The sequence below is a fragment of the Populus alba genome, chromosome 10, assembly GCF_005239225.2.
Source record: "Populus alba chromosome 10, ASM523922v2, whole genome shotgun sequence".
NCBI classification, from domain to species: domain Eukaryota; kingdom Viridiplantae; phylum Streptophyta; class Magnoliopsida; order Malpighiales; family Salicaceae; genus Populus; species Populus alba.
Window position 1 is genome coordinate 21817041 of NC_133293.1, and position 15440 is coordinate 21832480.

The 15440-nt window shown below is 37.0% G+C and overlaps 1 protein-coding gene, 1 long non-coding RNA gene and 1 pseudogene across 5 annotated transcripts; 1 reads left to right on the forward strand and 2 right to left on the reverse strand.

Moving 5' to 3' along the window:
* Positions 1-1376: 1376 nt before the first annotated feature.
* LOC118060201 (uncharacterized) lies at positions 1377-6227 on the reverse strand (annotated as a pseudogene).
* A 1594-nt stretch (positions 6228-7821) lies between these two features.
* On the forward strand, positions 7822-9330 carry LOC118060204 (uncharacterized). Its single transcript, XR_004689402.2, has 2 exons — positions 7822-7961; positions 8691-9330. It is a non-coding gene; the product is annotated as an uncharacterized lncRNA (long non-coding RNA).
* On the reverse strand, positions 9154-15164 carry LOC118060202 (mediator of RNA polymerase II transcription subunit 8). 4 transcript variants are annotated; one of them, XM_035073390.2, is made up of 13 exons: positions 14934-15164; positions 14548-14672; positions 14294-14418; positions 14029-14212; positions 13702-13809; positions 13535-13599; positions 12752-13018; positions 12101-12157; positions 11167-11376; positions 10391-10444; positions 9955-10015; positions 9443-9645; positions 9154-9296 (listed from the first exon to the last, which is right to left on the reverse strand). In XM_035073390.2, the coding sequence occupies exons 1-12, from the start codon at positions 15134-15136 to the stop codon at positions 9458-9460; spliced, it is 1647 nt and encodes a 548-aa protein (XP_034929281.1). In that variant the 5' UTR covers positions 15137-15164; the 3' UTR covers positions 9154-9296; positions 9443-9457. The 4 variants fall into 4 exon arrangements, with proteins under 4 accessions (XP_034929281.1, XP_034929282.1, XP_034929280.1 ...); XM_035073391.2 differs by having other exon boundaries at positions 9154-9645; positions 12752-13015; XM_035073389.2 differs by having other exon boundaries at positions 9154-9645.
* Between the last annotated feature and the right edge of the window lie 276 nt (positions 15165-15440).

The following is a 15440-nucleotide window of genomic DNA, read 5'->3' on the forward strand; positions in this document are numbered from 1 at the left end:
GTAAAATCACTCCTGAAAACATTTTTTTTTTTTGTATACGAAATACAGTTACCAAACTCATAATAAATACTGAATTATTTGTTAATTAGAAAAGGAATAATTAAGTACCATACATATATAATGTATATGTTAATAATACATGCCTGCATTATTATAAATATTTTTGTCTCTGACAATCCTTTCATGTTTATAATGTGGTAAAATGATGATGAAAGGACGAGACTAACATGTGTTCATGTTGCATCAAAGCACTGCTAATCTTAATGTCATACTGTTTGGGAATGGCCTAGCAGTTGCTTTGGTACCGGCACTTGCACCAAATACTTGTGCTTCTGCAATAGCATCTATGGAACCAAACTCGATCAATCAAACCCTTTAGCCAATACTGGGGGTGGTTCAATGCCCACGGCATTCCTCCTCCTCCATTTAATTATATGCTGCCCAATCACGACTTTTTCAATAACATCAACCCAACATATGCAACAGCTGGTGGTGTTGTAGCAGGAGCTGGAGCTGACAATAGGATGTAGTGGCATTGGCATCTGCTGCTGCTGCTGGCAGGATTGTTGCAATTAGTTTTATTGCTTTAGCAGTTTTCACTGATTTTCAGTCTCTGAAATTTTTCACAAGACATGAACCTCAACTAGTGACTGGTTGTGTTTTATATGATTACAACTTATATTAATTCTTAGTATTTAGTATGATATTTTATGATCAAAGGATTCTCCAGTTCTAGTCATTCTCATTCGAGTTCTGATTAAATTGTCTTGAAGTGCGTCCATTGCAAAACACAAATATATATACTAGCTGTTTATTTTATGGTAAATTAGGTTTTGATGAAGGCAATTATGTACAATCACCAACAGAGCGCAAATCCCACTGATGCAATTAATTAAGCTTTCATGTTAATTCCAATTGCTTAATTTTCATCATCCATGATATTACGTCTCTTCGCCAACGTTTATCATCACATGCTGCTGCTGCTGCTCTTATGATCATCCAATGCAATTTGATTTTTTCTTGGTTTTTGATAGAAAAAACATAGACAAGACAAGACACTTCTTTTCAACAAAAATCAAAAGGGTTTCTCGACGGGAAATGCTTTGGCCAGCTTCGTTGCTGTTTTTCTATATGAAATGTTTCAATAGCAAAAGATGGCACCTCCTAACTTTTTCATGGCCGCAAGCTAAGCTTTATCTATCAACAACATGTATTGCTCGTGGCAGCATTGGAGGCCTCATTCTGGACCAGCTCAGCTTAATGCAGAAGTTACATGTACAATTAGTGATTTTAAAACATAAAAAGATTATAATATATACATATAGCGATTCTCAAGGAAACAAGATCCAATACTTGTTAATCGTTAAGCCGGAGACTTTCTAGTAAAAACCTCCAATTTTTATTAAGCTCTGCCTTTGGAAACAATGAGAGGGTAGACTGAAAGAATTACTACAATCCCTTTTAAATCTTATTACTGTTTGAAATATGGACCTGGGGACAACTTAAATTTCTATTTCTTTATGAGATAGTTTTTATGATGTTATGGAATAATGGCTTGCAACAAGCATCATGGACAACCCAGTCCATATAAATGGTCCATGCCCTCTTTTGCAGTCACCAACTTGGAGCAAGCATTGATTTCAGCTGTAACACAAGAAATTAAAAGACAAGTTAAATTTGGTATTGAAGAAGGGAAGCAGGGCTCTATCAGTATCATCCTTGTTGCTGACAGCAGCATGTAGCATCATGTTGGCTCGTTCCAGCAGAGTCGATTCCCCACATGCACCTAAACTCGTACCCTTTCCTCTACAAGGCCAAGCGCCATTTGCAGGTATAAGTGTATAACCCTACCAGGCCTCTAGCCACCGGGAATCAGACCAGAATGCAAGGTATCTTTTCAGAGTGTACACAGTTGTGTTTCTAATACTACTGGATCGCTTCAATCGCTTCATACTTCAGTATATGGCAGCGTTATTGGAGGTTGTTGCTCAACTTATTATGGAGTCCACAACCATTGCTAGCTGTAATCTCTCTTCCTAGGGATCCCCACTTTCCCAAGAAAGTCCATAGACATTGTCTTATGCAGGGAAAAATTAGGAGAGTCGACTGCATCTCAAAGAGTTGGATCAATGCTGCTGATGAATTTTTTCTTAATGGATGCTTCTTCTCAAAGTCGTCGGACAACAATTGATATGTTAGTGAAAACTAGCACAGTACTGGTACTTCAAAACCATGATATTCCGAAGTTCAAAGGTTTTTCTATTTTTCTGGTGAAATTTCTGAAGTTTATGTTTTTACAGTGCAATAATCCTCCGCGCCATTCCATTAATTAGCTGTGGGTTTTCACAGTTCGATTATGTACATAGCAATATTGTTATACTGCTAAACTCAAAACTGTACGCTCTCTTCCTGCTAAGTTCACGCATTCTATGGACAAACAGGAGTAAGCCTAACCTTGCTGACAAGACATATGAAAATGCTTTTTGTAAATCAATAAATTTTAACATATAAAACTCAAGAAGCTGATGATCGAGTACACAACAAGAGTCAAAATGCATACATGTATAGAAATATACAAGACAAACCACACCTTTTGTAGTTGTGTAGTTTGATTGAGAAAAGATCATCTTTGGGCATGAGTTTCTAAAAATTCAAATGCCAAGTTAAAAAATGAGATACACCACAGAATTGTAAGACCTTGAAACAGTAGTATGAAAAATTTCAACATACACGCTATGGAGTGATGCATAAATTCATGCAGACCAGATCAACACCAGGCACAGGATAGCAAGACCTGAAAAAAAATGTGAGCAATTCAAGAAAAGAGCTCCATTGATGCATAAATTCACAGCAGTGCATTAGTGTAAGCATCCAAGATTAACAATGGTCAGGTAACAATACTAAAAAAGTAGAAAAAAGAATATGTAGACATTTATTCTTAGATCAAATCTATAACCAAGATATTTGATCTTTACAGCAAGGACGATGACCAAGCAATTGAAAAAGTGATCGGCATAAAAAAGTGAATAGAAGTCGAAATTACTTACAGAGAGAAGTAAAGGGAATTCAAGACTAATAAAGACCCAACATTCTTAGCTCTGAGACATGACTGGCTCCAAGTTCGGGGACATCCTTGCTAGCTTCTCTGTCTTCCACCACATATTCCTAACATTATGAAAGGTCCCAATGTCATGAAACTTGCCGATAAGCAAATTAGAACATAGAGAGAATCACAGGGTTCAGAAATACAAAGTGCAAAAAATCCACAAATATATAATAACCCAAAAATATTTTCCACCAGGGAAAAAATACTTGAAGAAAATGAAACCACTAAATATAACCATGAAGAATTTTTAGCAAACTGTTTTTCTAGTTAAATTCTACCTTATAGCAGCTGGTTTTAGAAACTCTAAATGCTTTAAGGATGAGATACCAAACCTTTGTAAGTTCTTGTTTGGCAAGAACATGATAGTGGCGCTCATTGATCCTTTGTCCACATATTATAGCAATGAAGAAACCATAGAGCAAACCCACCAAAACAATTGCTAAAACTGCATAAAAATAATGAAGTAAAAATCAGCAACAACAAGAGAGAGCATAAAATTCTCACGAAAATGGTTCTTGACCTGAAGATGCCACCAGTCATACCAGCCATAGTATAGAATCCATAGGGATGCTCTCCATAGCGCAAACTTTCCCTTAGTCCACCCCATAGAACTTGTACACCAGCACACCCAAGAATGCAACAATCTGTTCAGAACGTCAATTTATTAATTTTTAAAGAAAGAAAAACAAATCTAATGATAAAACAAAATTTGGCCAATTATCTCATCAAATCAATCCCTTATGTGCAGTAGGTAAATGCACACGGGAAACTAAGCTGCTATGAAAAGGGATCCTTTAAAGTGTTTCAAACAAAAAGGGAAGAGAAAAAAGTTTACCAGTTCATATTTACCCTCCATACCTGTTCATATTGTTCTTTGGTAGAATATCAATGCAAATTTCCAAACAAAGACAACCTTGGGTCAACTATGCAAGAGTGCGCATGTAATCACACACATAATTATGCATGCAAATGTGTGAGTACAAATGCATATTTTTTTTTATCAGCTAGGATTCTTTTCATGAAACCTACTTACATCTTCCTGGTTAACAAATATTTCAATTTCCATAGCTGCACTGACATTCAGTACCAAACTCCACTAAAGAAATGAACAAATAATAATGACAGCTGCATTGAAAGCATTTCCATAGAGCATTGGTAGCACTGCCAACAATTTCAGAGAGCACTTTGTAGCGCATGCTATCGCAGAAAATCATGTCAATTATAGCCAGACATACCTTTTCAATTAGTTACCTAATCCAAAATTTACAAGAAGAAAAAAAGGAAGAAACTTACTGGTAAAACCCACAACAGTGATATGTAATCAACATCCATATTATATTACCAAATTAAATTAATATGAAAAGAATGGTAGCCATACCAGCTGAACTACTACAAAAAATAAATGCATATGGTCCTAGCAACAAGGAACTGAAATTTCAATCTCAACCACCATCGATCAGCTGGGACATTTGCCCGCAATACAAACATTGCTCTGCATTCTGTACAGTGAGCAAATGCAAAGCCCTCCTGAAAATGAATTCGAAGAATTATCATTGAATCAAGACATAAACTTACCATTATCACATGCATGCATGTACTCAATGCAAGAAAGATCTAAAGATTCAATATGATTTTCCCAAGTCTCAAAGTTCCACGCTCATCACTCTGCAAATGAGGAAACATGGATGCCAGAGAGAAACGAACATTTACCTTAGTTGACCTCCAATTATCAAGACATGACCTATGGACATACTTCTGAGTGCCTTTGCAATGACATGGTGCAATCAAGTCTTCCCCTGAAATGAATTAGCACAGGCTTCAGCTGCATTAATATAAAAAGAAAAACCAATTTACAGTCACACCTCACACACATAATAATTAAGAAATGAAAAAAGCGTGCCCAGCACAGTAAATAGGCAACACCTTCATTATCCAGGCATATACGGCACTGTGGCTGGTCTGGATTCACCAGATGGCAAGTTTCATCAATCTGAATACTCTCTAAATCATCAACATGAATTTCACAATCTCCTCCTAAAGATTTAATTTCAAGAGAGGACGGTGATTCTTCTTCTGAGTGCTGCGAAATGTTAGAATGGGATAAGATCGGTTCACTTTCTGAAATATCTTCCTTGCAACTATCATTTGATACCAATTGCATTGCGAATAATATTGGATCAGGATCGAACTTTCAACGTCGTTGCCATACCTGCAATATGCACAGAACATCTCAGCAGAAACTACGCAGCCTGCAAGCAAATTAAAAACCGGATAAGGTTACATAACACAACATCATGCGATAAATGCCAAGTCAATGATGACAAGGAAGACAGTCATCAACATCAAATATCCAAATCTCATGGTACACACAGCAAGAAAATAATCTTATACTAAAAAAAGAATAAAAACCCTACCCAAACTTTCCATCAACACACATTAAAAGTGCATATATACAACAAAATTTTAATCAAATCTCTAAACATATATTCTAGGCAATTAATTGCTCATAATTTTTCATTCTGCAAAAAAGTGCTATATAGCAGACAGTGAGCTAAAGATTGTACACGCAAAAAACAGCATGTAGTTTTCATCAGACCAATGGATTGCAGATTGCAGAAAAAGGTTGAAGTTAGCTCAAATTTTGCACACGCTCACAGAAATGAACAAATTCAGTAATAATTCAACACCAAATGATCAACCTTTACATTATCAAGACAAAAAGATTTCAATCTTCACACAAAAATCATTCGTAAAACAATAGAAGACATAGAATTTTGAAAAAACGAGAGAGAGAATGCAAAGATGGGTCTTACCTCATATTTAGCGAACATATCTGCATTCTTTTGAGAGTTTGAAAAGATTAGAGATCTTTTTGTTTTTAGGGTTTTATTGTATATTGTCAAGTCAGTGCTGAGAGAAACAGAGAGAGAGAGAGAGAGTAGGAAAAAAAGTAATAAAAAACATGGAAGACAAGACCGTAAGCTTGGAACTTAACAAAATTATAGTTTGATAAAAACAGGTACTTGAATCATTATTAGCCTCTCGTGATTATTAGCTATGATAAAGTTACAGCATTCTCTTGCAATGGTGCATGACATGAGGCCAATTGCTAGAGTCCATGTCATGGAAAGAACCGAGGTGTGTTTACGTGCTGTGTTGTGATTGGTCTGTGATGTGTGTTTCATGTAGGGAAAGAGTTGGTTTGTTCGTTGACGAAAACAAGGAAGAAACCTCCCCCAGAGAGAGAGGAATTTGGAGGGACACGATTTATGTTTATCTAACTGAGTTCTCGATCTAATATTTTACATCATTCAATGTCCTTTCCTTTTGTTCTTATTAATAATTGTCACCCTGATAAATTTGAATAAATTAAAAAGACGATTAAATATTCCATTTAAATTTTATCTTTTACGGGCATTGATAAAAAAACACAGCGATGCCCAGATCTAATTGGTTCAGTTCTAAAAACATAGAAGAAAAAATTCATTTGACATAATCCGATCAAAATTCTATTTTGATTCATAACACGAGTAAAACCCCATAAATAGAGAATTAATGAAAATTTTACCATTTATAAACAATATTTAAATCCCAAAGGTTAAATATTTTTTGACTTTCCACAACAATGAAACAGCTTGCCAGCAAGGAAGCTTAACTTTTTAGGATCCTCTTTGTGTTTTTCTTTTCTTAATCTTATGCTTTTATTCATTAAGACAAGTATCAGTAACTCTGACTTTCTAAAAAATCAGGTTATGAGTTGATAGGTTTTGGATCAGGTACACCGGCCGGCATGAATTGACTCAAGGCAATTCTAAACTATGTTGATTTAAGATATGTTTTTTTTTTTTTTTAAAATAAAATAAATGTCATCATTTTGAAATTACGTAAAACAAAAACTATATCGTCGACTTTCATGTAGTAGATTTTAATTGTATCAATCAGATTGAGGGTTGACATGTTAGATTAACAAGTTCAACTTACTTGAGTGATAACTAATTTAACATGAAACTAGCTTGGTCCGAATCAGGCCCCACACGCTCTTCACCCTCAAAGCAAAATTAACTCGAGGAGACTGGCGGCCTGAGGTCAAGCTCGGCAAAATTAAGAAACCTTACACTGTAAGGGTACGACGAGCAGCCATTGAAAGAGCTATATATCAATGGCAGCTCTATGCACCACTGACGATAGGAAGAACATTGATGGCGGAGAGGAGACACCGAAAGGGAAAGAAGCTTGGGTTTGTGCTTACCCTCGGTCCTGTATATAATCCTTGCCCCAAGTTTGGTATATCACGTTTGAAACTGCGGTATGGATGAAAAGCACCCAGAACGGTGCTTTTGAATTTTAAACCGCAGTTTAAAACGCGATACTTACCACCCGTAAAACCCTCAATAAGGAGGGGGGTAGGTTTAGCTGACAAGTTAACCCAGGAGGCCTAGACCGTTAGGTTTATGCTTTCTACCTGCATCTCAAACAAAAACTCCCGGGAAAGTTCATCTGACAGATTCTTCGTTAATCTTTTTAAGGACTCGGAGATAGAGAGGTGGGGAGGAAGAAGTTGAGAGATTAACTCTTCATTTATGGGGTGTGATTATGATTCTCCATCATCCTCACCACCAACACCACCGTCACCTCTTCCCATAAGCATTGGAGCTGGAAATCACAAGTACAATTTCTCCTGCTCCCCCTCTCCTTCACCGCCCTTTTCCCCTCCTCTTTCTAGCCACACATCTTCTGAAAACCTCCATCCCTTGCTTCAAAAGCTGGCTAGTCCTAAACGGGTGCCTTCAGCATTTTCGTTGGATCGGCCGGATCCTGATGCGCTGGATTCTAAGAGTTCTTGCCTTGAAGACTTGTGAGCATATTTCTTGGTTCATCTAATCTGACAATCTTCCAATCTACTAGCTAAATAGTTATATTTTACTTAATTCAAGCATATACAACTGCCTTCAACTTCATTTCTGCTGCTAATCTTTATTTTTATTTTAAAAAGGCTTTTTTGCTTCATTCTTTCGTAGTGGTATCTTGCACGACATTCAAAGAAATGAATCTCTCTCTGTTTCCTCATTCATTTTGGGATCACCTAAACTTGCACCGCACTTTATAATAGAAACAGTAACAAAAAGAAAAGGAAATTTATGTCGAATCGACCCTGCAAACCCCCATTAGATTTGGTCGAGCTTGCCTGGACCTTTTTGAGTTTTGACTGGTAGGTTTTTTCCCCTTTCCTTTCGGTTTAAATACATGGACCAACCAGTCAAAAGCAGGAAAATGTGAACCAAAGACAGTGGAATCTGCCCATTCTTGACTGTCAGGAAAATTGCAACGGTAATTCAACCATAGGCACACAAATACCAATATAATATATATACTATTTTTGCCTCCCAATGAAGTCCAATTAGCATCTCATTATTTAGATTAATCCAGCTCACCAAGAGTTGAAGAAATTCAGGATAGAGGAGGATGGAACATGATATTTATCCCATCACGGGAGAGGAGGAAAAGGGGGATTTCTGACTATATTTTAGTTCAAGAAAGCCGGGGGGGTGTTGTTTACAACTAATTTACTCTCTATTCAATGCAGGCTAGAATGGTTTGTGCAGAGATGCTGTGGCTTCTGTTCCAAGCTTGCTTAAGCCCATCATCACATTCCTACAACCTCTTCTTCTCCACCGTTGTCCCGAGGAACCAGATGCAATTATTTCTACTAACTGCATTTGAAACCCTAAAGCACCATTTTACTGAGCCAGACAGGTGCATAGATACAGTTACAACAAAAATTCTCATAGAAACCAGCCCCGAGCCACAGTTTTTTTCTTCTTTCATTTCTTTTCTCTTCTCAACTTACATGTTACAACGAACAAGAGACGGGCAACATAGTGTCAACCTTAACTCCCTCATTTTCAGTCTTGTGCATTGTCAGTACATAGTTTGACGGTTGTGACTTTCATTCAAGCATGTAATATTAACACGACTCTCGAATCCCTTGGAAGAGAGAGTTGACCATCATGGCAAGATGGTTAAATTTAGAGTGCCGGACAGAGTGCTGTAAATATAAAAGTTGTGCAATAAAATACAATCACCATTGATGTGAAACATTGACGGACATTTGCCTAGATAGACCGCGTGATACAGCTTCTAATAGCAGAACTCAACTGGTAAATGAACTCTTGAAGACACGTGCTCTCACCTAATGAAACAATAAGACACACACTGAATACAAACCATAATTACCAATGGATACACATGCTTTCAACATAGCAAATTTTGATAACCATTGCCTCATTGGCATGTATGCAAGATATTTCATCAGGAAACAGAAATAATGAATATTACAGTGCTATTTCATGGCTACTGCTGATTTTGCTGTCTCTGTTGAGCAAAATTGGGATGGTTCTGTGATGCATTCTGAAGCGCTGCCATGCTTGACTGTAAATTCTGAGCATTCGGTTGCATATTACCAAACGCACCTTGAGAGCCAAGCTGCTGCTGCTGTATGGGCATCATAGCACCAGGATTGGATACTCCCATATTATACACTGCAAGCAAGGGCCGCAAACTGAACTTTATCCACATGTATTAAGATTCTAATAAACATAAGACAAGCACAATTGCTTCTTTTTTTTCTTGTGTGCGCGCGTGCCAAAATGAACACAATGCAGCCAAGGCCCTGCATGGGACTGATAAGGAAAGCAGGAGAGAACTCCCCATTCCAACAAGGGAGAAAAAATAAAATGATAAAAGGGATGAATTACAGAAGAAAGAAAGAAAAAGAGCAGAAAATAACTGCAAGTTCATTAACCAAGCATGACTGTAAGGTGAAAAAAAAATACAGAACAGGTTCGTACTCTGATCATTAAGAACCGAGGAAGCAAGACTCCTCTGGGGATTGTTACCAGCTACTCCATACTGTGTAGTGAATTCAACAAGAAGAAATAAATTGTAACATCATCTAACTTTCTATTATTCAGTACAGAAATGAATGACCCATCATTTAAAAGCAAATCATAAATATCAAACTACATGCACATGCAGTTAACATGAAGATGCTGCTGGAACATCTGTCTGGCACCAAATCAAGCCCCCCGTTTATGACTTGAGGTCACCATGTTATTAGTTGCATCATACCTGATGAGAGATTTTGGGTAAATTCTGGTGGACTAGGAACCCAATATGCACTAATGAAATTTAGAAGCCAATCTTCCCTACTTTCCCCTCTCCATGTTTCCCTTTAAGCAAAAGGAAACAGAAAATATAAATTCACAAAGCACACAGAAAGCTTACCTGCATTCGTGGCACAAGTGGCTGTGATGACATCGTGGAAGACATGTTTGGAATCTGAGGCAAACAAAACATCACAAGTTTAAGATGGATCAAAAGGGGAAGTGATCTTAAAAAGATAAATAACTCAACTAAAAAGAGAGAAAAGAAACACAATACAAAAATCTGGCACCATACAAACAAAACATTCATTATGCATTTATGAGCAGAAGCAATGGGCATGCATCTTAAAAGACATAAAGCAGTTTAAAAGATAGAAAAAATAAGGGTTGTAAGAAATATAAATATGCAATCAAGAAAATTATGAAGGTGTACTCAAGTTGATAAACAAAAAAGCAATAAAAATGAAATAATGAAATTGAGGTCTCATTGAAATACTGCAGTTCAGCAATGCAGGACACAGTGACCTCAAAGAAGGATCCAGTATTTAAACTCTTAGAATCAATATCAACTACATATATTCGTAACAAATACAATTAAATTACATGCACATTCATAGTCAATTATTGGTAACAGCCGATAGAGAGAAAGACTAGCTTCAAACTTTGGATACATTTTTTTGTTTTTAAAAAAGAACAATTATATGTCTAGATATTGCATGAGTAGCTTTGATCGCAAGATAGGGTATAGCTAAATGAAATCAAATGACACCACAAACTGAAATCGAACGGTGTTATCTAATACTGGTACATGTCATAGCATGTGTAATATGCAACCTGATCACTTAACAAGAAATATAGATGGATTGCACAAGACTAGAGTTAATCAACATATCTGACCATCTGGGTGTTTGCTGCTCCCTGACCAGTATTGAACAATGAAGGATTAGCAGCGCTAGAAAACTGGCTTAAATGACGATTTAACTGATTTCCTTGATTGAGTTGGCTTTGACCCATGCCATGCTGAACATGTCCGGAGGATAGCTGCCTGCTCTGAAATTGCTGGTGGCCCATTGGCTGAGAATACTGCATCTGATGTTGTCCATGTAACTGGCGAGACATTAAATTTAGCCAATAAATTATTTCTAAAATAAGAAAAAGTGAAGCATAGAACACACGCACATAAAACTCCCTTTTTGCACTGGTCAAGCAACTTTCATATCAGTGTATTAAAATCAATAAAGTTGACACACAACTGAGATCTATGTAGCATGCTCTCTGATAATGTTTTATCACCCCAAACTTTCACAAAACCCTCTTGATTGTAACACAAAAGAAAAGCGAACGTACAGGAGAAAGCTTAAAATTGAAATTTCAGAGACATACATCTCTCTAGTAGCATATTAGAATTTCTGATCATGAGGCACAGCTTCAAGATTGATGTCCATAAGCCCAAAATGTGAATGATATTTCTTAAATATAATTCACACAACTTGAGAGTGAAACACATAGAGCCAGACTTGAGATATTGGTAGAGATGCAAGAGGCTTTGTGCAATGAAATAACAAACTATGTGTATTGAGAATAGGTGAGGTGGCTTATGTTTGTCTCTAACATTTTTCACTTAGCAAAACATGCATTCTTGTTAGCTTAACCCGTACTTTGTAAATAGAAGAAAACCAGATGCCAAAATAAAAGTTTATGGCAAAAGGCTTGAAAGGCACATAAATGTATGGACATATGCTGTAAGGGGAGAAGAAACAGATAGAGAAAAACAATCAAAACGTGGTGGGCCAAATTAGTAATGATGATAAAGAAGCTAATATAAGGTTACCGGCTGAAACTTCTGCTGACCCTGGCTCTGTAAATCATGCATCTGTGACATTTGGTTCTGCACAACAAGTTAAAATTGTTAGATAAAGTAGTGCGACTAGTAATGGTATGAAAATATAATTATCAAAAATAATTTGTGTCACTGGCTAATAACTCAAAGATATGATCTAAGAGAACTAGTAATAAGAATGATAATTATAAGGAAATGGACAGAAAACATACTGGGACCAAATATTCAAAGAAGTTGGACAACGGATATATAGCAGTTCTAGGCAGTGAAACAGAAAGTCCAGTTCAATTAAAGTATTTTGTTGCCTCCACAAAGTTTCAGAAAACCTACAAAAATGCAAGGATTCATTTTGATTCAACCCAAAACTAAAGATGATCTTTTACCCAATAATGATTCTTAGGCATACATAGAGACACAGGGGCAGATTTCAAAGGGTATAAGAATATGAATCTTCTAAACTTTGAGACATGATTTCCTCATGAAAATTTAAAAATTCAAAGGTTGTGTCTGCATTGAAAAATGCCATAAATGTTATGGTTTCATACACACAAAACACAAAGAAATAGAATTTGATTGTTAAGTCAGCCAATCATAAAAGAAGAGATGATGAAAAAAATTCAAGAATCAGAAAAAAACCAACACCTGTCCCAAAGCTTGCAAAGAAGATTGCCTCAGCTGTTGCGGAGCAAGCATCTGATGCTGAGGTAACTGCATCATCTTTTGCCTTTGCTGCTGCTGCTGCTGTTGAACTTGTTGCTGAGGAGAAGGTGTGTTCATCATGTTCGTACCAGACCGAGGTGAATTGGCATATGGCAGTGGGGATGGTGTTGTGTGGTCAAATGAAGTAGCACTTGTGGCAGCAGAAGGAGATGCAGCTGATCTTCCATGAAGTGGTGTTCCAGTAGGCTGCTACAATATAAGTTCAGAAGATAAAAAAATGGTACAACTTCAAATCCAAAAAGAAAAATCATATGAGCTCTCATACAATCAGGGCAACAGATCAAGGTTGTACTTCTTTCATCACAAAAGAATTTATGGTAAATAAAATTCATTTGATAGGATTACTTTCCTAAGATTTTCTTAAAAACATCTATTTGGCTACTTAATTCCAATTTCACTTTTACATTGATGCATCCACAACTCTACAGCATACATTTCCAAAGCATCTCATATAACCATCCATCGAATAACCAAGAGTTTCAGTGAGATGGAAACAATTGGGATACAGCAACCAAGCAAAGTGTGACCTTCCACCCCAGAAAAAAATTTGGCCATACAACACAACCGACCACAGAAAACAATTGGGATACAACACAACCGACCACAAAAAACATGTTTGCACAGCTAAATAAAAAGGCAAGATGTACAAAAATGCATATATATAGAATTAAGAATGTGCCTTTAAGAAAGAACCATTGATTTAACCTGTAACAAAGACCCTTGGTTATTGATGCTATTCGAAATTGGTGGAGTATTCTTCATATACATCCCTGTAAGAGAATGTTCTCAGAGTCTCCTCCACAACATTATTTTATCTCCAATATAAATTATAAGGAACAGCCACTTTTGCACACAAAGTGATGATTTAATACCAGAAGAATCAGAGAAGCTATGCATTCCATCAGACACGGCCAGCACATCCACCAAATGCACTGGAAGTGCAGATGTCATCTGTCTCTGGTCTCCAGTTACTCGTAGGCCTGCAAGCATATAATGCAAATGATGGATGATAAGTTTCTCTGTAAGTACAAGAGTACAAATATGCTCTAGCCAAAAACAAGGAACAAGAGCTACTGAGAAATACGTGCATGCATACTCTCCAAGTACAAGAGTGCAAAATTTAAATGCTCAAGGAAAAAAACGAGGAACAAGAGCTACAGAAAAATATGTGCATGGATATTGGCAGTTGAGATTGTAACCTTCACCGCCATTTACAGCAGCTCGGAGCAAGTTCTCTTGTTCTAGAATCTTAGCAGCCTGAGCCTTGTCCAAAGTTGGAAGGGTCGTGGGCCCTTGGCGGGTGCCAAACTGATAGGCTTTACGAGTATCTGCTAATACTTTTTCAGCACCTTCACAGGCTGCTGCAATCATATCTATTCTAGCCTGCAAAACTAGAGAGCTATAAATCCCTGAATACAAAGAATCGATGATGATATACTGTATGCTGAATGACCTCTAACCCACCTTTAACTTCTCGATTTGTGAGGATAATGGCAAGCTTTGCATCCCCTGAAGCAAGTGCTCTCTCTTGGAATTGTCATCCATTTCCATCTCTGGCAGTAGTTTCGAGGATAACATAACTGGTAGTACTGTACCACAGGATAAAAAACAAAGTTTGTCATGTTAAAATTAAGCAATATATGCCATTTAATTCAACAAGGTTACCCAGCACAACAAAAAATCAAGCAAGAAAAGGAGAACTTCGTTACTGGTCATACTTGTAGCATTTTCAGCATTAACATTCTTTGGATGCACAACAAAAGCCTTCGAAACCTTCTTAATCTCATCCACAATGCTGAAAAGTTCAAGGTTCACCATGGAATACTGCCCCAGAATATCTTGCCTGGTGCACAGAACACAAGCATGCTCATTTTAACAAACTATAAACTTCAGTGACTAATTAGCAAAATCAACACATTCGAATCAATGACCCATTTTCTCTCACTTCCAAACCTTTACTAATAAATTCCCATATTTTACCCATCAAACAATTTTCTAGACTAAAAAGCCGAAGCTTTGCCACAGCCAAAACTATTAAATCAATAAAAAAGGAAACCCATCTAAAAAAAAGAGTAAATAAATAAAATGAGAAAGAATACGAGACCATTTAGGGGTGGTGTTGGTGCGAGCATAGGCGTCAAAGTCTTCAAGGATGCGAGTGAGGGCTTTGAAGAGGCTGATTGCTCGAGTCTTTACAGACTCCAAATTGAGCTGTTGTTGCACTGCGTGGTTCAGTCTCTCTGGCACCACCATCTGTTGATTCTGAAGCTGTGATTGGTCTTGCATCACCCCTTCCATTGCTGCCATTCTTTCTTTCTTTCTTTCTGGCTTTGATGGCTTGGTGTTCTTTATTTATAACGAGAAGAAAGGAAGTGAACTTTGTTTATGGGCTTTAAAAAGTTTCCACCTTTGGGTTTATTATATCAATTAATAGGCTCAAAGTTTTGAACTTTAAACCTAAACCAAATGGGTCTACAGACTCGAGACCCGACCCGAAAGGTGGAGGAGAGTGCATCCGTATCCACCTCTATTGAAATCCAAATCCGTCATCTCTCTCTCTCTCTTTCTCAATATTTAAATTTAATTTTTTATAGTGGCTTAAGATCCATTT